Here is a 25,727-nt window from a genome sequence, read left to right on the forward strand (position 1 = left end):
AGATCCGGTTTAGTCTGATACAGTTTAGACCATACAATCTGCTGTGGAAACACTACGTAGCTTCAACTGTTCCTCAACTCATTTAACAACTGTTTTCCGTTCTTTTGCTGTTAGCTGCGTAGCATTAAGCATAACCTCAGTAATGATATCTTCAGATGTTACACTGTTCTCTGGCCACATAGCTAACATAAGCTGCTTCCAATCTTTCCCTGTGGGCTCATGTAATAATGATAAAGTTTCAACATATTTATAACTTTTCTGCAAATTCTTTTTCGGGTCAGGTAAATTCTGCATTAAGGCTGCAAAGCTGTCTGTCTCCATGGGGCCCACAGCGGAACCAATCTTTCCCTCCCTGCTCTCCTGGCTCTGTATATACACACACAGGCTGTAATGTCACTGTCTTAGGCCCTGATTCAGACCCACTCGCAAGCGGCTGTCCGCTCGCAAGTGGGTCGATGGTGTGCACTGAGCATGCGCACGACGGAGGGAGCTCCGTCGTGCGCATGCGCCAGACGCGACGAGCGAAGGACTTTCCTTCGCTCGTTGTGTCTGATCAAAGGGGGCGTGCTGTCGATGTTGATTGACAGCACGCCCCCTTTGGTGGGTGTGCCGGGGGCGTGCCTCCCTGACGGGGGCGTTCCCACGGGAACACCTCCCGTCAGAAGCCGGCCCACTGACATCACTAGTGATGTCAGTGGGAGTGATTTTGGCTCTGATAGAGCCAAAATCACTCCGGAGCTTGCGGTTGAAAACCTCAACCGCAGGCTCCGGCTCGCAGTTTCGATGGTCGCGATGGTCGCGACCATCATGGCCATCAAACTGCACGCTCGTATAGGCAGTGGGTGGTGACCCACAGCTATACGAGCGTCCAGGAGGACGCTCCATTTTTATGGAGGGCGGCCCTCATTCAGAGTGTGCGCTCTGCTCAGAGCGTACGGCTCTGAATGAGGGCCTTAGTCCTTATATTTTCCTGCACTTCTCTAGGTTTCCTTAGTAATCATTGCCTCAGATTGTAACTTTGCTGCTTTTTCTTTTTTAAGCTCATAAGCAGTTTTATCCTTTGTTTCCCCAACAGACTGTTCAGGATCAGATTTTACAACATCATGTTCATAATAAATTGATTTTAATTCCTCAGTATCATCACTCGAATCTGAACCAACTGGTGCTGACTGAAGTATTTTTGGGCGTGCTCCTTCTGCATAAACCAACTGATGCTGACTTAGGTAATTACAGACGTGCTCCTTCTGCATAAACCAACTGATGCTGACTTAGGTAATTACAGACGTGCTCCTTCTGCATAAACCAACTGGTGCTGACTTAGGTAATTACAGACGTGCTCCTTCTGCATAAACCAACTGATGCTGACTTAGGTAATTACAGACGTGCTCCTTCTGCATAAACCAACTGATGCTGACTTAGGTAATTACAGACGTGCTCCTTCTGCATAAACCAACTGATGCTGACTTAGGTAATTACAGACGTGCTCTTTCTGCATAAACCAACTGGTGCTGACTTAGGTAATTACAGACGTGCTCCTTCTGCATAAACCAACTGATGCTGACTTAGGTAATTACAGACGTGCTCCTTCTGCATAAACCAACTGATGCTGACTTAGGTTATTACAGACGTGCTACCTCTGCATAAACCAACTGGTGCTGACTTAGGTAATTACAGACGTGCTCCTACTGCATAAACCAACTGGTGCTGACTTAGGTAATTACAGATGTGCTACCTCTGCATAAACCAACTGGTGCTGACTTAGGTTATTACAGACGTGCTACCTCTGCATAAACCAACTGGTGCTGACTTAGGTAATTACAGACGTGCTACCTCTGCATAAACCAACTGGTGCTGACTTAGGTTATTACAGACGTGCTACCTCTGCATAAACCAACTGGTGCTGACTTAGGTAATTACAGACGTGCTCCTTCTGCATAAACCAACTGGTGCTGACTTAGGTAATTACAGACGTGCTCCTTCTGCATAAACCAACGAAGCTGATGCAGATACAGGCTGTGAGGCAAATACTGGTACTTGTCTGGGGGAATCTACCACCTTACATGCAAGACCTGCCATCTGTAATTCATCATGCCACTGTACATCTGATATACCAGTGATATTTTCAGGGAACAATGGACAATATGCAGGAGGACAAGTATTCTGTGGGAGCATAGGGTATAAGGTGTTATCTCACACTGGAACCATGGGCTAAACACCCCCCTTTACAGTCTGCAGTTTATACAGTTTAGAGCAGAGGAGAGGGACCCTTATTCTGCCGAGGGCCATTTTGATATATATAACATTATTTGTGGGCTCTATTCAGGCCACGCCCCCTCTGTGTGATGTCACACGGGGGGGGCGAACCACAATTACTGGTGATTAAAGCAATGCCTGGAGCATCCCGAAGATGCTCCAGGGAGCTGTGAGGGCAGCAGTGTGACTGTCTGAAGCATCCTAAGGACGCTCCAGGTGGCACTGCTGCATAGATTCTGGCTGCAGGGTGCCATTCTAGGTACAGTGCTAGCCAGATGAGTCTAGCAGAAAAAAGTTCAGAGGGCCAGACCAAATGATTCTGGGGGCCTTATGCGGCCCCCGGGCCTGAGGTTTCCTATCCCTGGTTATAGAGTGATGATACCAATTATGTAAACACTGCAAATGTTTTTCTCTGTGCTGTGCTCAAAGAAGAGATTAAATCTTTTCCCCAACTAAATCTAAACTGTCTGTGTTAAATGTTCCATACACAGGAAAACACATCCTCTTACCTTTTGTCAATTTATACCATTCATCACAGAACTGCACATAATCAGGATTAATTTGTTTCATGATGTAATATGCACATGATTGTTCTGAGCGAATTTTAGCCCTTTTCTCCAAGGAAATATCAGCGCCCATATTTTCTACAGGTCTATATTACACCTTGGGACACGTCTGTCTTAAGAAAAAAAATGGCTCCACCCCAACCAATATTCCACATATCAATATAAATGTCTCTAATTACGTCACAAATTTCAATTATTCTTACTTATAATTTAAACGTTCAGTAAATTAATAAACTGCCAATTATATTTATTATTATTGTATTTTTTATATATATGTATGTATATATATATATATAGCTGATCAGACTATAGTTTAAAATATGTTATTATTTTATTTATCAATTTAATTTAATTTTACTACTTCAATAATTTAATTACAAAATTACTTATATGCAGCTACACTATGTCAAATTCACATATTGATGAGTCCAACACCTAGTAGAAGACACCCGATCACCAATATTATCTCTCTCACACTATCTCTGAGTATAGGAACATGTATTATAAATACAATAATTTCTATTACTCACCAAGATATCGAGAGATGACTAGTGAAGACCCTCAAGCCACTGGCCAATCAGCAAGTAGTTCTCCCCCCGTCACTATGGTTACACTGGATACATGATGAGGTGCATTCTGTAAGTCCTGGAAGCCAGTGCCTCCAGCTATAGAAAATCCCTTTTATACAGGAATGAATTCTCCCAGGTGCTGCTTCACCAAGTAATTCCTCCGGCACGGATATTATTAAGAATAAGTACTTTATTAATGAATTAAATAATGTTACTGAGAGTATAAGTGCATCTCTCAGGGTTAGTGCACAAGTAACAAGGAGGAGAACAAATCACAGATCTTTTATACACTGGTCATGTCAGTTACAGAACCATTACACATTATCACGCCCTCTAACATGATTGTTACCTCTATGGCATGCAAGCACTGGATGACTTCTGGCATAATCTGATAATACATCTATAATAATATGGAGACATAGTTTATTCTTATTAGTATTATTAGAATCCTCCGTCCTGTCCTTGGAATACAATGGAGGAGGCTACGTGTCCTGCTAACATCCTTGCTCCGTGGGCTGTATCTATATATGTGGTATATAGCTCAGACTGTGCGTAATAGGAAAGATCTTATTGTATTCTTTATACTCTCTACATTGAGAAAAACAAGTTATGTAATATCGTGCTTATAGTGACCATGATAGCTGAGTCCTGCTGCAGCATCATGGCTGACGAGTGGTTCTAATACTGACTAATGTATATATGTGCTCTGTATGATATATCAGTATATGGATATTTGTATATATGTGCTCTGTATGATATATCAGTATATGGATATTTGTAACTTGTAACTATATGTACGTATATGAAATATATCTGTATATATTGAGTTATGTGAAATATACTGTATTTGTTTATTGAATCATACATTCACTAGTGCTTTCCCTGCTATATAATCATCACACTGACTGCACACACTGCTCCATGCTAACATATTACTGGTGTCATACAGGGGCTGTGACTGCTGGTGCTTTCCCTGCTATATAATCATCACACTGACTACACACACTGCTCCATGCTAACATATTACTGGTGTCATACAGGGGCTGTGAGCGCTGGTGCTTTCCCTGCTAGATAATCATCACACTGACTGCACACACTGCTCCATGCTAACATATTACTTGTGTCATACAGGGGCTGTGACTGCTGGTGCTTTCCCTGCTAGATAATCATCACACTGACTGCACACACTGCTCCATGCTAACATATTACTGGTGTCATACAGGGGCTGTGACTGCTGGTGCTTTCCCTGCTAGATAATCATCACACTGACTGCACACACTGCTCCATGCTAACATATTACTGGTGTCATACAGAGGCTGTGACCTCTGTTGCTTTCCCTGCTATATAATCACACTGACTGCACACACTGCTCCATGCTAACATGTTACTGGTGTCATACAGGGGCTGTGACCGCTGGTGCTTTCCCTGCTATATAATCATCACACTGACTGCACACACTGCTCCATGCTAACATATTACTGGTGTCACACAGGGGCTGTGACCGCTGGTGTTTTCCCTGCTAGATAATCATCATTTTCATTCCTCTTTGGATAAAATGTGAAAAGTATTTTTACTCTGCTGAAAAAAATGTGGCACAGCCATTGCCAAATGTACCATCGCAGAGATTTAGCTGCAGAAGTGTATCCGCAGGTGTCTCCTTATACTGCAAAGTCCTGGTGAGTACAGTGACCACTTCTAGTGTATACGCTGTTAGCCTGTAAGAATGAAGCTGGTAATCACACACAGCACTCAGATGTGTCTCAGAGATGGATATACCACAATATTCATGGATCCCCCAGGGAGACAGCAGCTTTGTAGTGGGAATGATCCAGTTTCTGCATGACATTAGCCCACAGATGTTAGTGGACCTTCTAGTTTGTGTACATGACATATAAAACAATATAAACCGTAAAGAAAAAATTGGATGCGTGAAACTGGTTCAGTATAATAAATAGCAGTTTTTAATAATACTTTGTTTAGTTAATTAACACATGACAAACATTCGGTCCCTCGAGTCCCAATACATGAAGATGATTGGCTGCATTTTGTACATGGAGAACCAGAGAAATACAACTACACAATATTACAATGTAGCATGTATACAATTATTAGTACATACAGCACAATATTACAATGTAACATGTATACAATTATTAGTACATACAATGTAGCATGTATACAATTATTAGTACATACAGCACAATATTACAATGTAGCATGTATACAATTATTAGTACATACAGCACAATATTACAATGTAGCATGTATACAATTATTAGTACATACAGCATGATATTACAATGTAGCATGTATACAATACAATATTACAATGTAGCATGTATACAATTATTAGTACATACAGCACGATATTACAATGTAGCATGTATACAATTATTAGTACATACAGTACAATATTACGTTTCATAGATCTTTATAGCCTCATTCTCTAAGCTCGGGAAGGAACAGAGAGAGAATAGCAGGATATAATGGACGGGAAGGGGCTGGTGGAAGAAATTATCTGTCAGGTCTCAGACCTTATGGTCTGTTATTAGATGACCGAACTCTGTTTCCGCCTTGGTCACTGTTCCTAGTGTCTTTCTACACCCTTTTATACCATTTGGGTGATCCAAATCCAAAAACTACTATACACACTGCAGTCACTTTCCTTTCAAAATAGAGCAAGAGAAGTAACAGCAGATACGAGGACTGTAATACAAACTATGACCACTCACAAAACAGAAATGTCAGAGGTCAGGATAAATGCTGTTTAATAAGATGTTATTTTTTATATACATTTTCATTTGTAAACACTGTTTCTCTAGTGTAAATAAAGGGTGGTCTAATGAGACCTGATTTCTGATGATCAGGACATGAGAGTAGCTAATCTGTGTGACATCTTTTATGTGAAACAAGATCTGATTTCTGTGTAAAAGTTTTCCCACACTCAGAACATGGAAATGTCTTTTCCCCTGTGTGACTTCTCTGATGTGTAACAAGATGTGATTTCTGTGTAAAACATTTCCCACACTCAGCACATGGAAATGGTTTCTCACCTATGTGATATCTCTGATGTATAACAAGATATGATTTCCGTGTAAAATATTTCCCACACTCAGAGCATGGAAATGGTTTCTCACCTGTGTGACATCTCTGATGTGTAACAAGAACTGATTTCTGTGTAAAACATTTCCCACACTCAGAGCATGGAAATGGTTTCTCACCTGTGTGACATCTCTGATGTGTAACAAGATGTGATTTCCGTGTAAACCATTTCCCACAATCAGAGCATGGAAATGGCCTCTCACCTGTGTGACTTCTCTGATGTATAACAAGATTTGATTTATGTGTAAAACATTTCCCACACTCAGAGCATGGAAATAGTTTCTCATATGTGTGACTTTTCTGATGTATAACAAGAACTGATTTCTGTGTAAAACATTTCCCACACTCAGAGCATGAAAATGGTTTCTCACCTGTGTGACTTCTCTGATGTATCACAAGATATAATTTCTGTGTAAAACATTTCCCACACTCAGAGCACGAAAATGGTTTCTCACCTGTGTGACCTCTCAGATGTCTACAAAGCTGTGATTTCTGTGTAAAACATTTCCCACACTCAGAACATGGAAATGGTTTCTCACCCGTGTGACTTCTCAGATGTATATGAAGCTTTGATTTCTGTGTAAAACATTTACCACACTCAGAACATGGAAATGGCCTTTCACATACCTTAGGTGGCTGATGAGTACTATGATTTGTGTTCTGTGTAAGACTTTTGGCTTCTATAGAAGAAGGAAATATTTTATCTAGCCTAAGAGCTGTAATAGATGTACCAGGAGAACATTCCTCATTATTCGCAGGATCAGGTGATACATCTGCAATGTGAGGTACGGGATGTATAACTGGGGTAATGGGGTTTTCTCCCAGGGAATCTTGTTTGATGTAATTATCTTCTACTTCAAAATCTGTAGATAAAACTATATTCTCCTTCCAGATATTCCTGCTATTACATCCACCTGCTGGGAATAAAATAAATATATGAATGTCCCATAAATATAATTTTTCATAAAGACTATAATTAAAGGTCCTTAAATCACCATCAAATGGATAAACTCACGATGCTCTAAGGTACAATGTAAAACTCATCACCTGACAGTTTATGCTCCGTTATGTATAGAGCAGGGATTACAGCTTTATTGTAATCATTTGTGCTGGTTACTCTGTAACATGATAGTAACATGCAGTGATAACACAGTACAGTGATAACATAAACCTCTCTGCATACTATCAGGGTTAGTGCTGGCATGTGACTGTGACATAACCCGGTCCCCCTTAACTACGGTGTATACCCATTAACACAGGGCTCGACAAATCCCGTGGGCCAGGTGTGCCTGTCCATCCTGGACTGCGCTGACTCCTCCTCTCCGTCCCAGCCTGTGGTGACATCACCACTCTGTCCCGGCATCTGGCAACTCCTCCTCAGCCTGCATCCTAACTCCGGCTGCATAGAGGTCTCCGGTAAGAGGGTCTATGCATGGCCAGGGATTGCAGAGCAGCTTCAAAGAGATAGCGGTGTGATGACGAGGGGGAATGGAGGGCTGGATGGTTCCGGAGGGGTGGTTTGCCGGCGGGTACCCTATAGTTGTGTGGCCATTGCAGTTAATTTAATGGGGGGGGGGTTAGCTGCTCCTTATTGTGGCTGCGGGGAAGGGTTTGTTTGCCCGGGGGTAGCTGCACAGCATTGTGGCTGCAGAAGGGTGGTTTGCCTGGGGTACCCCCTTTGTAGTGGGGGTTGGTTGCTCGGGGGAGTAGGTGCTCAGGAATGTGGCCCCAGAGAGGGGGGTTGTAGTACTGTCTGGCTCCATTGTTTAATGTGCAAATGAGGTCTATTATTACTGGAGGGGGTGGGGGGTGGAGCAGATTAGCTGTGCAGAGAAGTGAGGAGGGCTCCATGTTACTATATCCATTCAACTGCGGCCATTCTGTGGACTAGTATAGTGTGTATAACAGATGGATAACACACAGAGCTGTGCTCCTCACTCCTATCATTTCTTTGGTAAGGACGGTGGTCTGGCTCCTACACTTTAGATCTTAGAAGAATATGACAAGCCCGGCATTACACTTATATTATCAGCAAGTTACAAATCTGGACAGTGACTTTTAGGAGGATTATACTAACATTCCAATTCTTATTACTCACAGACATTGGGATTACTCTATATGATTGTGAGAGGAAGCGGTTAGCCCCACTTGGATGTTGTTTTGATGTATAGTGATTATATATATATATATATATATATATATATATAATCAATTTATTATTGTAAAACATCTGTATTATGCTGGGGCCCATGCAATATTTATTAGACAGCTTATAATAAATTAGATATTCTTCTGAATTGCACCTGGGAATTATATTTATCACACAGACTGGTATAGCGCAGGTCATGTGATGTTTTTCTTTGGTTCATATTTATGAAACTGCAGAGTTTTTAACTTTTGAACAGCTGTTTAGCCAGTCCTAAGGGATTATTATTATTTATGTTAGCGATAATCAGCACTGTTTATTTTTTCATCCAATCTGGGGGACACTGGACCATGGGACATACAGAAGCTGTCCCTAGGGGAGGGTGTTATCAGAAAACCCAGCACTAGCATCCTTGGATGTAAAAAGCCGGTCGCCCCTCACAAGCTGGAGGTCCCTGGATACAGGGAGAGACAGGAGGGCTGGGCTCCACAGACTGGTGTGTGACCTCCGGAACTTGGTGACCAGGAACCAAGTGCTGTCCTGTCCCTATGTCTGTCATTGGGAGTTTTATGTACACTCTGCTTGTATATTTCCAACTGCCTCCAGATCAGTACAGCCACCCCTTCAGGCTCCAGCCTCTGTACTCTGTCATCCGGTCCAAGCAGACCTCAGGCAACAGCCAGTGGGAGGTGGTAACAGCGGAGGAAGGATGCAACAGGGCCGAAGCTGCAGCAGTCACCAGCAGAGAAGCTGGGCTCTTCAGCAGCAGGATGCTGGCGCTTGGCTCTGCCTCCTCCCAGCAGCACCCCCCTCTTCTGCAGCCGACTCCATCTTCCATTCTGTCTCCATCTGCTCTCCTCCCCCCTTATCTCTACCACCTCCTACTGCTCCTTCATTCCTTTTCCCAGCTTTCCTGGAGCCCCCCAAGGGCCAGATCTAGGTTTAGATTCCTAATAAACCAGCAGCAGTTGCATGGTATGGCCGGGGTGACCCACTACTACCACCTACTCTAGAGCCCATCACCTCTTCCAAATCTTATCTCCTCTGCCCTGAGTGGGCCAGGTATGGACAGAAATGACAGCAGCCCCCCAGAGGGAGTATGGTAACCCCACAGCCCTCCATTAGGAACAAGAAGGAGAATAACAACCTATGAGAACCATCACATACTGTCCCCAGCAGGTAGTGGTGGATGTTATTTCTCCCATGAGAACGATCACTGAAAATGTGTCAGACAAGTTTACAGTGTACACAAAGTTTATACAGTCACTGCTGGGTACTGTCATTACATAGGACATTAGTGACCGGCCTTACTATAACTACAAACCATGGCCGACACTGTATACATGAGATCATGGAAGGTAGGGAAGGAATAAAGTAACATAACAAGAAGGCGCTCGTAGTGTAGTAAATAAAACACGAAATGATGGCTGTAAAATGGGTAGTGTATGGATATGCTTATCTGAGTAAGGTTCCACTCATGGGTAATGGAAATCAGGATAACGTCATCCACTTGGACACTTTTTGAACCACTTTTAATGATGTCTAAATCTGGAATACAGCCCTGCACCAAGCACACAGAGAACTACTAAATGCATCAATATAAAACATCTAGTGGGTTAGACCGTGCACTCATCCACTGACTTATTTCAGAGCCCTGATTCATCGCAGTGGGCAGAGTGTGTGTGGAAACCAGTCTACAGAAGTGTGGTGAGGATTCACATATTTTTACTTGATACATACTATGGATTACAGTCCGTATCCCAGCAGCCACAATGCCGGCACTGATATTACCGGAGCCGGAATACCGATGCCTATCACAATCCCAACATCCTGACCACCAGAATACCAAAGGTAAGTAGCGGGGTGGGGGGAGGGTTAGCTTACCGAACAAGTGTAGGTATGCTAGACGACTGCCGGCATCCCATACCCATACTAAGATCCACAATTTATGCTATTGTCTGGTATGAGTAAAATACTACATCCATTAAAGACATTCAATCATGGTCTGATTACCTTTCCATGTCTCATTTAAATTGTGGAAAGATCTGCAGTAACCGCCTCTAAACAGATTTAGAAATTAACAAACTGCTCACTAACAGAGGAGGGTGTAGGATAACAGATTGTTGTAGTGAATGAACAAGGAGAATACGTGACTCTTTTCTGTAATACATGTTTATTACTCACCTGTACTGATATCTGTAGGGATTTCCTCATCTTCTACCTTTATATCAGTCACATACGTCTCTTCTCCCTCTATATCATCTGCCTTCATAACAGTCACATACGTCGATTCTTCTCCCTCTATATCTTCTGCCTTCATAACAGTCACATACATCTCTTCTTCTCCCTCTATATCTTCTGCCTTCATATCAGTCACATACGTCTCTTCTTCTGCCTTATTATCAGTCACATACGTCTCTTCTTCTGCCTTTACATCAGTCACATACGTCTCTTCTTCTCGCTCTATATCTTCTGCCTTCATATCAGTCACATGCGTCTCTTCTTCTCCATCTGTATCTTCTACCTTTATATCACTCACATACGTCTCTTCTTCTCCATCTATATCTTCTGCCGTCATATCAGTCACATGCGTCTCTTCTTCTCCCTCTATATTTTCTGCCTTATTATCAGTCACATTTGTCTCTTCTTCTCCCTCAATATCTTCTGCCTTCATATCTGTCACATACGTCTCTTCTTCTCCCTTTATATCTTCTGCCTTCATATCAGTAACATAAGTTTCTATTTCTCCCTCTATATCTTCTGCCTTATTATCAGTAACATACGTCTCTTCTCCATCTATATTTTCAGCCTTAATATTAGTCACAACATCAACCTAAAAAATAATACAAAACATTAAAGTATAATATACATCCGTCTAGAAAGGAAACCCACTGAGGAAGCCACAAACTTGGTGAAACACGTCCTGGACAATTCCTACACCATTATTTGTACATACTATTATCAATGACAAATGTATGGAGATCAATAAAACTTTTCAAAAAGTCTTAGGGCCTCATTCAGAGGCGGTCGTAGGATGCAAGCGGTCGTTCTGAAACAAGGCGGCCGCTTGCATCCTGAATGGCTGCCTCCATGACGGTCGTTAGGCTGTGGGTTAACACCCACAGCTCTAATGACCGACAAGGGTGATGGTCGCGATGGTCAAGACCATCGCGACTATCGGGGCTTACGACGAGACCCTAAGGTAGGGTCTCGTCAACCTTAAGCCCCAGGAGCTTCCTGCTCTGATCGAGCAGGAAGCTCCCCACTGACATCACTGATGATGTCAGTGGGGCCGCCCCCAAACGGCAAGCGTTCCTACTGGAATGCCTCCGTTTGGCAAGGCCCGCCCACAAAACACTCAACATCGACAGCTCGCCCCGTCTACGAAGAGACCACTAACGACGAATCACCCGTCGTTAGCCGGGTCTCGCGAATGCGCACGACGGAGCCGGCTCTGTCGTGCGCATGCGCTGTGGGGCAACATCGAGTCGAATGAGCTCCTTAGTCTCCTCACACTTGTCCAAAGAGGATACCACCAAATTCATTTGAAACCTGCACGAAAAAAAGAGATTATTCTTGAATAAAACTATGCAAGGAAGGTATGTCCATATCATGGTTTGGAGGACGCATTTATGAGCTACAGCCGATACGATCAGTAACTGTTTGTGCTCCTTATGATCCATTCAAAGGAGAACTCGTGGGCCGGGGAAGGGGGGACAGTGGAGCAATTAAGTGAGTAGACGAATACAACTGAAAGCTTCTCTAAGAGTATTTCACTGGGCGACAGTCCCATGTACAAGGTAGCTGGACTTGTCCCCGAGTATGAAATATATATTGCAAGTTGTTCCTTGCAATATATCTGCTGGACTAACAATGTGCTGTGCTACAATTACTAACCAGGCATTTTCCTGCTGCTGATTGAGGTGTGTGAGCAGAAGTAACATCTTTTGTGCTACTAAGCCAATATTGTGGAAAATTTATGATAGGTATTGCTATAGTGACCTGTATAATGTCCCATTCCCAGCAGTCACCTCTCCAGTCAGCAGCTGAATGATTTTGTTGGTGAGTTCCAGTATCTTCTGGTCATTGTGTCTCTCATGTATCATTGAGTGAGGGGGAGGCACCGTGATGGGGCTCTGGGTCCTGCTCAGTCCTCCTGACACACAGAGACAGCTGCTGGGTGTCTCACACTCACCGGATGTCTTCTTCACTACTGTGTAATCCTGTGTATTGGGGGAGACACCAAATGTCACTGAATTCACGCCCAGATCCCCTCACCTCCTCAGTCATGTTCCTGTATTATTACTGTAGATATAAGTGATGTCACTGTGACACTCCCAGATCTCCTCACCTCCCCAGTCATGTCTCTGTATTATTACTGTAGATATAAGTGATATCACTGTGACAGTCCCAGACCCTCTCACCTCCCCAGTCATGTCCCTGTATTATTACTATAGATATAAGTGATGTCACTGTGACACTCCCAGATCCCCTCACCTCCCCAGTCATGTCCCTGTATTATTACTATAGATATAAGTGATGTCACTGTGACACTCCCAGATCCCCTCACCTCCCCAGTCATGTCCCTGTATTATTACTATAGATATAAGTGATGTCACTGTGACACTCCCAGATCCCCTCACCTCCCCAGTCATGTTCCTGTATTATTACTGTAGATATAAGTGATGTCACTGTGACACTCCCAGATCTCCTCACCTCCCCAGTCATGTCCGTGTATTATTACTACAGATATAAGTGATGTCACTGTGACTCTCCCAGATCCTCTCACCTCCCCAGTCATGTCCCTGTATTATTACTATAGATATAAGTGATGTCACTGTGACTCTCTCACCTCCCCAGTCAGCAGGTAGATTATCTCCAGGGTGAGATTTAGTATCCTATCAGTCATGTGACTTCTATCCTTGTCCATCCTTAGCGATCAGTGATTTATACAGTACACGTCTCACCCTCACGTGACTTCTAGTAAAGACTCTCTGGTTCCCCACGGCTTACTTGTCTAAAAATATAATTATAATATATTACAGAGTACATGTAACATAAAAAAAACAGGAATTACACAGATATCACCCACCTGATACACACTGATCACTATACAGAGGTCACACTGATATCACACACCTGATACACACTGATCACTATACACAGGTCACACACCTGATAACCAGTGATTACTACACATAGTATAATATACACAAGTACACAACACCATATGATAAGATATTTCCCCAGGCCAGATCCCTCACAGCCCACCCACCCACCATTTCCTCCTCATTCCATCCTCATGTCATTCTCTCCAGTAACCTAGGATAAAGTCTCTGCCCCCATCATCTTACCCTACTTATCTGCTCCCCATCCACATTATACGCTCTCCGATAGTGCACCACAACTCCCAGCCCAGCCTCTCTCCCCACTACTGCCCTATTCCTCTGTCTCCTAACATCTGGGTGACTTGTGTACAATCACCCATCTTATTTTCTCTGCTCCACATCTGCAATAATTACTGAGTGTCAGCAGTGTTGTACTATCTGTGACTCCGCAGCTGTAGTGGGACCATAAGTCCCAGCATGACCTGTCATGCGGGAATCCACAGTTAGCCTACCACTGTAGGATGTACGTTCCATGTGTGACAATCCTGCCGGCCATGTGTATGTAGCATAGGGGAGAGGATGAAGCATTTATTGGAGGATAATCACTTACAGTACACAGTGAAGAACTAGAACAGTGTTTCCCGTCTCCGGTCCCCAGGGATCTCTAACAGGACATGTTTTCCATATATCCTTGCTGGAGTACAGGTGGCTTCATAAGGGTGCGTACATGCCTATAGATATATCTGTCCAATCTGTTTGGTGGGAAGGAAAATCTGGTAAAGTAGGGAAGCAAATAACAATAGAATTGGATACAAAACACTGGAATACAGACCAGATTTTCCCTCCCACCAGACAGATTGGACAAATGTGTACACAGTCTTACTGAGCACATAACATGGGTACACACTAGACAATGTATGCAATATCTCGCTCCAATCTGCGTCTAGTCTGTACTCATAAGAAAGCCTCAGATAGGCACTGCTCAGTTCTCACCTATTACAGAGGACGTCTGTGGATGTCACCATGGTAACCTGCAATGCTGTATAACTAGATGCTATATATCACCGTGATAACCTGCAATGCTGTATAACTAGATGCTATATGTCACCATGGTAACCTGCAATGCTGTATAACTAGATGCTATGTGTCACCATGGTAACCGGCAATGCTGTATAACTAGATACTATATGTCACCGTGGTAACCTGCAATGCTGTATAACTAGATGCTATATATCACCGTGATAACCTGCAATGCTGTATAACTAGATGCTATATGTCACCATGGTAACCTGCAATGCTGTATAACTAGATGCTATGTGTCACCATGGTAACCGGCAATGCTGTATAACTAGATACTATATGTCACCGTGGTAACCTGCAATGCTGTATAACTAGATGCTATGTGTCACCGTGGTAACCTGCAATGCTGTATAACTAGATACTATATGTCACCGTGGTAACCTGCAATGCTGTATAACTAGATGCTATATATCACCGTGATAACCTGCAATGCTGTATAACTAGATACTATGTGTCACCGTGGTAACCGGCAATGCTGTATAACTAGATGCTATATATCACCGTGATAACCTGCAATGCTGTATAACTAGATACTATGTGTCACCGTGGTAACCGGCAATGCTGTATAACTAGATGCTATAGGTCACCATGGTAACCTGCAATGCTGTATAACTAGATGCTATGTGTCACCGTGGTAACCTGCAATGCTGTATAACTAGATGCTATGTGTCACCGTGGTAACCGGCAATGCTGTATAACTAGATGCTATGTGTCACCGTGGTAACCTGCAATGCTGTATAACTAGATGCTATATGTCTCCGTGGTAACCTGCAATGCTGTATAACTAGATGCTATATGTCACCGTGGTAACCTGCAATGCTGTATAACTAGATGCTACATGTCACCGTGGTAACCTGCAATGCTGTATAACTAGATGCTATGTGTCACCGTGGTAACCTGCAATGCTGTATAACTAGATGCTATGTGTCACCGTGGTAACCTGCAATGCTGTATAACTAGATGCTATGTGTCACCGTGGTAACCTGCAATGCTGTATAACTAGATGCTATGTGTCACCGTGGTAACCGGCAATGCTGTATAACTAGATGCTAGATGTCTCCGTGGTAACCTGCAATGCTGTATAACTAGATGCTATATGTCACCGTGGTAACCGGCAATGCTGTATAACTAGATGCTATATGTCACCGAGGTAACCGGCAAAGCTGTATAACTAGATGCTATGTGTCACCGTGGTAACCTGCAATGCTGTATAACTAGATGCTAAATGTCACCGTGGTAACCTGCAATGCTGTATAACTAGATGCTATATGTCACCGTGGTAACCTGCAATGCTGTATAACTAGATGCTATATGTCACCGTGGTACCCTGCAATGCTGTATAACTAGATGCTATATGTCACCGTGGTACCCTGCAATGCTGTATAACTAGATGCTATGTGTCACCGTGGTAACCTGCAATGCTGTATAACTAGATGCTATATGTCACCGTGGTAACCTGCAATGCTGTATAACTAGATGCTATATGTCACCGTGGTAACCTGCAATGCTGTATAACTAGATGCTATATGTTACCGTGGTAACCTGCAATGCTGTATAACTAGATGCTATGTGTCACCGTGGTAACCTGCAATGCTGTATAACTAGATGCTATATGTCACCGTGGTAACCTGCAATGCTGTATAACTAGATGCTATAGGTCACCGTGGTAACCTGCAATGCTGTATAACTAGATGCTATAGGTCACCGTGGTAACCTGCAATGCTGTATAACTAGATGCTAAATGTCACCGTGGTAACCTGCAATGCTGTATAACTAGATGCTATATGTCACCGTGGTAACCTGCAATGCTGTATCACTAGATGCTATATGTCACCATGGTAACCTGCAATGCTGTATCACTAGATGCTATATGTCACCGAGGTAACCTGCAAAGCTGTATAACTAGATGCTATGTGTCACCGTGGTAACCTGCAATGCTGTATAACTAGATGCTATGTGTCACCGTGGTAACCTGCAATGCTGTATAACTAGATACTATATGTCACCGTGGTAACCTGCAATGCTGTATAACTAGATGCTAAATGTCACCGTGGTAACCTGCAATGCTGTATAACTAGATGCTATGTGTCACCATGGTAACCTGCAATGCTGTATAACTAGATTGTTATGTGTCACCATGGTAACCTGCAATGCTGTATAACTAGATGCTATATGTCACCGTGGTAACCTGCAATGCTGTATAACTAGATGCTATATGTCACCGTGGTAACCTGCAATGCTGTATAACTAGATGCTATATGTCACCGAGGTAACCTGCAAAGCTGTATAACTAGATGCTATGTGTCACCGTGGTAACCTGCAATGCTGTATAAGTAGATGCTATATGTCACCATGGTAACCTGCAATGCTGTATAACTAGATGCTAAATGTCACCGTGGTAACCTGCAATGCTGTATAAGTAGATGCTATATGTCACCGTGGTAACCTGCAATGCTGTATAAGTAGATGCTATATGTCACCATGGTAACCTGCAATGCTGTATAACTAGATGCTAAATGTCACAGTGGTAACCTGTAATGCTGTATAACTAGATGCTATGTGTCACCGTGGTAACCTGCAATGCTGTATAACTAGATGCTATGTGTCACCGTGGTAACCTGCAATGCTGTATAAGTAGATGCTATGTCACCGTGGTAACCTGCAATGCTGTGTAACTAGATGCTATATGTCACCGTGGTAACCTGCAATGCTGTATAACTAGATGCTATATGTCACCGAGGTAACCTGCAATGCTGTATAACTAGATGCTATATGTCACCGTGGTAACCTGCAATGCTGTATAAGTAGATGCTATATGTCACCGTGGTAACCTGCAATGCTGTATAACTAGATGCTATGTGTCACCGTGGTAACCAGCAATGCTGTATAACTAGATGCTATATGTCACTGTGGTAACCTGCAATGCTGTATAACTAGATGCTATATGTCACCGTGGTAACCTGTAATGCTGTATAAGTAGATGCTATATGTCACCGTGGTAACCTGCAATGCTGTATAACTAGATGCTATATGTCACCGTGGTAACCTGCAATGCTGTATAACTAGATGCTATATGTCACCGTGGTAACCTGCAATGCTGTATAACTAGATGCTATATGTCACCGTGGTAACCTGCAATGCTGTATAAGTAGATGCTATATGTCACCGTGGTAACCTGCAATGCTGTATAAGTAGATGCTATATGTCACCGTGGTAACCTGCAATGCTGTATAACTAGATACTATATGTCACCGTGGTAACCTGCAATGCTGTATAAGTAGATGCTATATGTCACCGTGGTAACCTGCAATGCTGTATAACTAGATGCTATATGTCACCGTGGTAATCTGCAATGCTGTATAAGTAGATGCTATATGTCACCATGGTAACCTGCAATGCTGTATAACTAGATGCTATATGTCACCGTGGTAACCTGTAATGCTGTATAAGTAGATGCTATATGTCACCGTGGTAACCTGCAATGCTGTATAACCAGATGCTATATGTCACCGTGGTAACCTGCAATGCTGTATAACTAGATGCTATATGTCACCGTGGTAACCTGCAATGCTGTATAAGTAGATGCTATATGTCACCGTGGTAACCTGCAATGCTGTATAACTAGATGCTATATGTCACCGTGGTAACCTGCAATGCTGTATAACTAGATGCTATATGTCACCGTGGTAACCTGCAATGCTGTATAACTAGATGCTATATGTCACCGTGGTAAACTGCAATGCTGTATAACTAGATGCTATATGTCACCGTGGTAACCTGCAATGCTGTATAAGTAGATGCTATATGTCACCGTGGTAACCTGCAATGCTGTATAAGTAGATGCTATGTGTCACCATGGTAACCAGCAATGCTGTATAACTAGATGCTATATGTCACCATGGTAATCTGCAATGCTGTATAACTAGATGCTATGTGTCACCGTGGTAACCTGCAATGCTGTATAACTAGATGCTATATGTCACCGTGGTAACCTGCAATGCTGTATAACTAGATGCTATATGTCACCGTGGTAACCTGCAATGCTGTATAAGTATATATGTCACCATGGTAATCTGCAATGCTGTATAACTAGATGCTATATGTCACCGTGGTAACCTGCAATGCTGTATAACTAGATACTATGCTGCAGTGGGAAACAATCGGGAAGCCCGCGGTCGCAATGCCGACTCACGGCTTCCCGACTGCTTAATCCCGGCAAGGGTTAAATGACAGGCGTCGAAATCCTACACCGGGAGACCAAGGGGGGGGAGGGTTAGGTTTAGGGTTCCCGTGGGGGATTTAGGGTGAGGCACCCCCCCGGGAGGTTAGGGTTAGGCTAGGTTAGGGTTAGGCACCCCGGGGGGAGTTAGGGTTAGGCACCCCTAAGGGAGAGTTAGGGTTGGGGGGGGGGGGGATTAGGTTAGTTTATACTTACTTTAGGACGCTCGGGATCTTTACTGCTGCCGGGATTATATCATACTGAATCTGATGCAGTAATATCTGGGTTACGTTGTAGATTGCTTATACTTACATTTGGGATCTAACCCATGTGTCCAATACTATATGCAGCTATATGTACATTATCCCAAAAGGATTTCATGGGAAAGTTTATATACATTGTATTGTATCAATAACTGATGTATTATATTGCTGCCTACTCAGATATATGATATTATTTATGTATGTTACATGTGATTATTCTATGTATGTTACATGTGAATGCACCATATCAGATATATGAGATTACTGTATGTATGTTACATGTGACTGCACCATGTCAGATAGATGAGATTACCCTATGTATGTTACATGTGACTGCACCATTTCAGATAGATGAGATTACCCTATGTTACATGTGAATGCACCATGACAGATATATGGGATTATTTATGTATGTTACATGTGACTGCACCATGTCATATAGATGGGATTATTCTATGTATGTTACATATGACTGCACCATGTCAGACATATGGGATTATTCTATGTATGTTACAAATGAATGCACCATGTCAGATATATGGGATTATTTATGTATGTTACATGTGAATGCACCATGTCATATAGATGGGATTATTCTATCACCGGTGACCAGAACAAAACGAATCTGAAGCACAGGTGCGACAGGGTGGGAGTCCTGTGGAACCCTATGGATTTCGTAGAAAGAGAGATAACAAAGGTAAGTTCTTACCATCTCTCTACTTTTCTACCTCAGGGTCCATAGGGTATCCACAGAATACCTTGGGGATCTCCCAGAGCAGTCCCTTGAAGGGTGGGGACGATCCTGTGCAGAAAGGAGAATCCACTGCCCGAAGGAAGCAACCTGAGAGGTAAAGGTATCAAAGACATATACCTCACAAAAGGTATGGACAGAAGACCACGTTTCTGCCTTACAAAGCTGAACAGTCGAGACGCCACGGCAAACTGCCCACGAAGGACCCACAGACCGAGAAGAATGTGCAGTAACAGAGGGAGGTACAGGAAGGCCCTCATGAGCGTAAGCCTCAGAAATCATCATACGAATCCACCTAGCCAAACACTGTTCAATGGCTGGCCATCCCTTCTAGTGAAAACCATAGAGTAAAAACAAGGAGTCTGACTTCTGAAGGGAACTGGTAAGGTCCACATAAATCCTGAGAGCACGTACCACCATCCAATGAGGCCTCACCTGCCGAAAGGTCAGGAGAGGAGAGTTAAAGTCCGGCACTATAATTTCCACATTAATGTGGAAACTAACCACCACTTTATGAAGGAACGAGGGCAAGTCTGAAGCACTGCACTGTCCTAGTGAAAAATCAGAAACAGAGGGTGATAGCAGAGAGCCCCCAAATCTGACACCCTTCTGGCTAAAGCAAGAGCCAGAAGAAACACAGAATTTGCTGTAAGTTATTTGAAATCCACTGAGCCCAGGGGTTCAAATAGAGGTCCCTGGAGATCCCGCAGGACCACAGCCACATCCCAAGGAGCCACAAGAGGGACAAGGGGAGGCTGACTGCGAAGGATGCCTTGCATAAAGGTGCGGATATCAGGAAGAGGAGCAATCCTACACTGGAACCACACCGATAGGGCAGAGACATGCACCTTCAATGAGGCAAGGTGGACACCTTGATCTAAGCCTGCCTGCAGGAAAGCCAGAACTCTGGATATCCGAAACACCTGGGGAACGTACCCTTTAGGGCGAGGCAATTCAAAGTAGGTATGCCACACCCTGTGGTAAACCCTGACAGAAGCAGGTTTCTGAGCTCTGAGCATGGTATTAACCACAGAGCTGGAAAAACCTTTGGACCTCAGGAGGGATGTCTCAAGAGCCATGCCGTCAATACAGCCGAACCAAATCCAGGAAAAAGCAAGGACCTTGAGACTACAGGTTGACAGAGAGACTATGAAGATCTGATTACCAGTGACGTCTGGGCCACACTGGAGCTACAAGCAGGATCATGCCTCCTTCTTGCTTTAACTTTCGAAGTACTCAAGGAAGAAGGGAGAATGGAGGAAACAGGTACGCAAACTGGAAGGTCCACCATACTGACAGAGCGTCTACCAAGAGAGCCTCTGCGCATCTAGTTCTGGACCCGTACACAGGCAGCTTGTGAATGTGTTGGGAGGCCATAAGGTCTACCACTGGATGGCCCCACTTGTCCACTAGGAGCTGAAACACTTCTTGGTGAATAGACCATTCCCCTGGATGCACGTCTTGACGGCTGAGGAAGTCCGCTTCCCAGTTGAGTACTCCTGGTATGAACACTGCCAATATGGCCGGGAGATTGCCTTCCACCCATGTCAGAATGCATGACACCTCTGTCACTGCGGCCTGACTTCGAGTTCCTCCTTGACGGTTGATGTAAGCCACAGTCGTAGCGTAGTCTGACCGAACCTGCACAAGCTTTCCGTGAAGTATGAGTGCTAGAGGGCAATGAAGACTGCCTGAAGTTTCAATATGTTAATTGGTAGCGCAGACTCCACTGCTGTCCACTGACCCTGAAAGAGTGTGGACCTGTCAAAAAGCGCCCTGCCCTCACAGCCTTCGGGAGCCGTTCTCACCCGCGGGACGCAGTGTCCCGCGGGTGGAGAAACATCCGGTGACCCGGTCACCGCCGGAGAATAGACGCCGGGTGCATGCTCCCTGTCTGCAGGGCTTGGGGACTGCCCGGCGTGTCCGTAAGTGCCGGGCACGCCCCCAAGAGTGACGAAAAGGGGACGCGTCTTATAGACACGCCCCCTTTTCCGATGACCACGCCCCCTTGTCGGTCGCGCGCGGCATGCCCTCTCTTGCTCCGGCGCCCTGCCTCCCGCCGGAGCTAGAGGGAACACTATATAAGCAAGGACTGTATTGCTTTCTGGAGTTGTAGAGCCTTGTCATAGTCTGACAGAGGACCTGTGCAGAAAAACTGATAGGGAGGCCTTCCGCGTAAGAAGAGTCCCGTTAGGCTGAGGACTTATGCTTGGACCTGGCAGTCTTCTTGAGGCCTGTCTGTCTAGGGAAGGGCTGACCTGTAGGCTCACCTTGGGGCCGAAAGGACGAGGTCCAGGACCCCAAAGTAGTATAAGCCGAAAGCAGACACGCATACTTAGCCGCTGCCAACGTATTCACAATCTTGTCCCAGTGTGGACCAAACAAGATTTCACCATTATAAGGCAACCACTTCAATCCTTTCCTAGAGTCCACGTACGCTCTCCAAGAGCACAGCCCTAAGGAACTGCGAGCTGACACAGCAGCAGCCGAAATCTAGGAAGCTAAGAGACTGACATCCAAAGCAGTCTCATTAATATATGTGGCTGAATCACAGAGCTTACACCCAAGAGTTGATCTCTGGTGGCATCCGAAAGAAGGATTCCACTAGGGAGTCCGTCCCAGAACTCTCCTCGGCCATGGCCAGCCTGGGGGCAGCCCCTGAAAGAGAATACATCAACCCTTTTATCCGTAACAACACTGACAACACTTGTTGTGAAGGCTACAGAAAAAAAAGGTATAGTTATATAGTCTGACAGAATAGAAATACAGACAGCGCTAGCATTTTAAAGTCACATATAATGCAGCAAACACATCTGCATAATGGCACTATAATCAACTACACAGACACAGAGGGCCTGATTCAGAGCCGGACGCTATTTGCGCTCGCTCGTTCAGAAAAAAGGGGTGGCTATTCAAATTAACCGTTTGCTCTTTGCGGTCTGTTCACGCCTCTATGTCTGAACGAGCGAACAAAACTTGCGGTCGTAAATTTGAAAAAAAATGCCCCCTGGCCGCTCGCATCATACGTCATGTCCGCTATTTATTAGATTAATCGAGTACATCGAACAGCGTATGAACTGCTCGCTATTCTTGTGGTTGGTTTTTCCTACCGCAATCTTGCGAGCAGTTCTGACTATAAAATAACCAAGTGACGTGGTCAATGACGCTGTTTTAGTTATGCACACCCTTAAAACGCCCGTTTTGACCTTTAAGCACGCCTGCGTTCTGAATTCCACTCCCCGTTTTCAAGCACCTTCCCGTTACCACCCACATACTCCTAGTCCTGTCACTCAAAATAGCAGGCATTCGCTATTTAGCGAACGATTTTCGGCCGCACTGACTGGTTCGCGCATGCGTATTACAATCCGTACGCATGCGCAGATGTGCGAACATCGCTCATAACGAACGAGCGGCCGCTTACGAGCGGCTCTGAATGAGGGCCAGAGTCTGGTAGCAATAGTGCTGCACACACCGACCTTATCATTGAGGAGAGGTATGCAGGGGGACCCGGGCCGCATATACCAAGGAAACCATTCTGCCTAATAGAAAATGGCCGCCGTCCAGGGGAGGAACTCTGTCACAGACCGCTGCGGAAAGGTGCTGTGAGCAGCGGGGGAGGCTCCGGCTGTGTGACAGGGAAGGTGCTCTCCCCTGGCATGCTATAACCCCCGGGACGCTGGAGCGTATCCTCACCGCTGCAGCCAGACGTCCCTGGTGGCCTAGTGGTAGTGCAGGCTCAGTGCCCAGCTCCACGCACAGCCGTCCCCAGGAAGCCCACTACTCTGGGGACAATGAAGGACCGTGAACCAGCAGGCGCCTACCACAGACGCCAGCTGTTTACCTGCAGTACCCCCCGTGCAGCCCAGCCACAGTCCCAGGCTTCATGCTAGCGGAAACCCCAGAAGCCCGCCGAGATCCCCGGATCAGTAGCGGCGTCTCGGCGCCAGCGGGGTGTCGGAGCGGCAGCACGGACATCCATTGGACTGTTAGTGCTGAAGATTTTCTGGGGCTGGTAACAGCCCCTCCATGCAGTGCCCCGATTCCGGCCGGGCACCTACGAAACTGACGGTGCCTTGGCCAGGGGGTGGGGTATAGGAGATGGGGGCCCCCAGGCCAAGGAAGAATATTTTAACTGTAGTGTCCGATGATCACCGTCCATCACCTATAACCCCAAGGTATCCTGTGGAACCCTGAGGTAGAAAATGGGTTTAAAGAATTGGGTCTGGTTCTTCAGGGGGCCATATGGATGCAACAAGTGTTTTAAACTTCGCACGTGACCGCAGCAGGCGTTTTTTTAATGATTTAAAAAAACACATGCTGCGGTCACATGTAATGTTTAAAATACATCTATACGGCCCCCCGAAAAACCAGACCCAATACTTTAAACCCATTTTCAATGTTTTTTATTTTCTCCGCAAAATATTTGCGCGGTCGCTTTTCGGCAAAGTACGCAACTTATGAAACAAATTTGTGGTAATTTTATTAGGGAAGTGTCCAAAGGCTTCTAAAAGAAATCCCCACATTTTTAGGCAAAAATAGGGATTTTGCTATTCTTTTCTCCAGGTCTAAGATGGAGAAAACGTTTCTCCTGTTTTTCACTATAAAAGTGCGATAAATTATCGCGGGGTGATAAAAATCGGCTGATTGTCGGCCGATAATTATCGCCGTTAATTGAATACGGCCCTTAGTGTGATATATATATATATTCCCCATACCGCTGAGCAGTGGGCCATGATGTATTTGTCTGACCATAAATGATACAGATAATCAGTATATACGTCTCCCATCACACAGCTGGTCAGTGCTGAGGGGTTATTGGCCCTGGTTAGACCAGGCTTTATATCCTCTTTATGTTACGTTCTGTGTATTTCCTGACTTATTGCGCTATACAGATAACACCTCGGTCATTTCTTACTGACACTATTACAGGTTACGTTATATTATTAGTAGGGTGGGTGCCCCAAAATATAGAGAGAACTTCCTGCTTCTGTTGTTACCTGTATAATGATAATGCAGCACCAGAGTCTGCTACAGCTGTATATTAGTAACAAAAGGTTCTGCTGCACCTGTATTACAACTACACTGGTGACTGCTCCACCTGTATAAAAATAATGCAGCATCAAAGTCTGCATCATCTGTATTATAAAACCATAAGGATCTGCTCCACCTGTATCATACCATTATAGCAACACTGGGGTTTGCTTTACCTGTAAACATAGTGCAGCACTAGAGGCTGCTCCAGCTGTATTATAGTAACACCAGGGTCTATTACTTCTGTATTATAAAGAACACTAGTGTCTGCTCTACCCATATAATGATAATACAGCACCACAGTCTGCTCCCCCTGTATAACAATAATAAATACCATCACCTGCTGCCACTTCCTCCTGCTGGAACCATAACCCGGAAGTTGCAGTAAATAGAAGAAACGCCCCCTCTACATAGCCCCGCCCCTCTCCTCTGGATGTTACTATAACATATGTCTACCCCGCCCCCAGTATCATAGTGACCATCCCCCTCCGTGCGGTGATTGGCAGCAACGAGTAGCAAAGTAGAAAGGACGTCCTGTAACTAAGCAGCTACCTCCACCTGCCGCTCTCAGCTTCATCACTAGAGTAAAAGTTGTATAGTCTAATGGTGTCCTCATGTACGGTAACCGGCGGCCATATT

General features: G+C 44.4%; 1 protein-coding gene across 6 annotated transcripts in view; it reads right to left on the reverse strand.

The window, feature by feature from the left end:
* Positions 1–5,347: 5,347 nt before the first annotated feature.
* LOC148480720 (uncharacterized) overlaps positions 5,348–25,727 on the reverse strand; it is an 82,971-nt gene continuing 62,591 nt past the window's right edge. The window contains exons 1-6 of one of the 6 annotated variants that reach the window (XM_088453944.1): positions 25,429–25,473; positions 14,355–14,496; positions 13,489–13,653; positions 12,668–12,859; positions 10,821–11,469; positions 5,348–7,407 (exon numbers count right to left, since the gene is read on the reverse strand). In XM_088453944.1, coding sequence (XP_088310070.1) covers positions 6,269–7,407; positions 10,821–11,469; positions 12,668–12,859; positions 13,489–13,566 — 2,058 coding nt within the window. In that variant the 5' untranslated portion in view covers positions 13,567–13,653; positions 14,355–14,496; positions 25,429–25,473 and the 3' untranslated portion in view covers positions 5,348–6,268. Of the gene's footprint in view, positions 7,408–10,820; positions 11,470–12,667; positions 12,860–13,488; positions 13,654–14,354; positions 14,840–25,264; positions 25,320–25,422; positions 25,474–25,727 lie in introns of those variants that run through there. The other 5 variants (XM_088453945.1, XM_088453947.1, XM_088453946.1 and 2 more) reach the window with 5 other exon arrangements.

This window comes from Taudactylus pleione, unplaced genomic scaffold, assembly GCF_031769625.1.
Source record: "Taudactylus pleione unplaced genomic scaffold, aTauple2 ptg000603l, whole genome shotgun sequence".
NCBI lineage: Eukaryota > Metazoa > Chordata > Amphibia > Anura > Myobatrachidae > Taudactylus > Taudactylus pleione.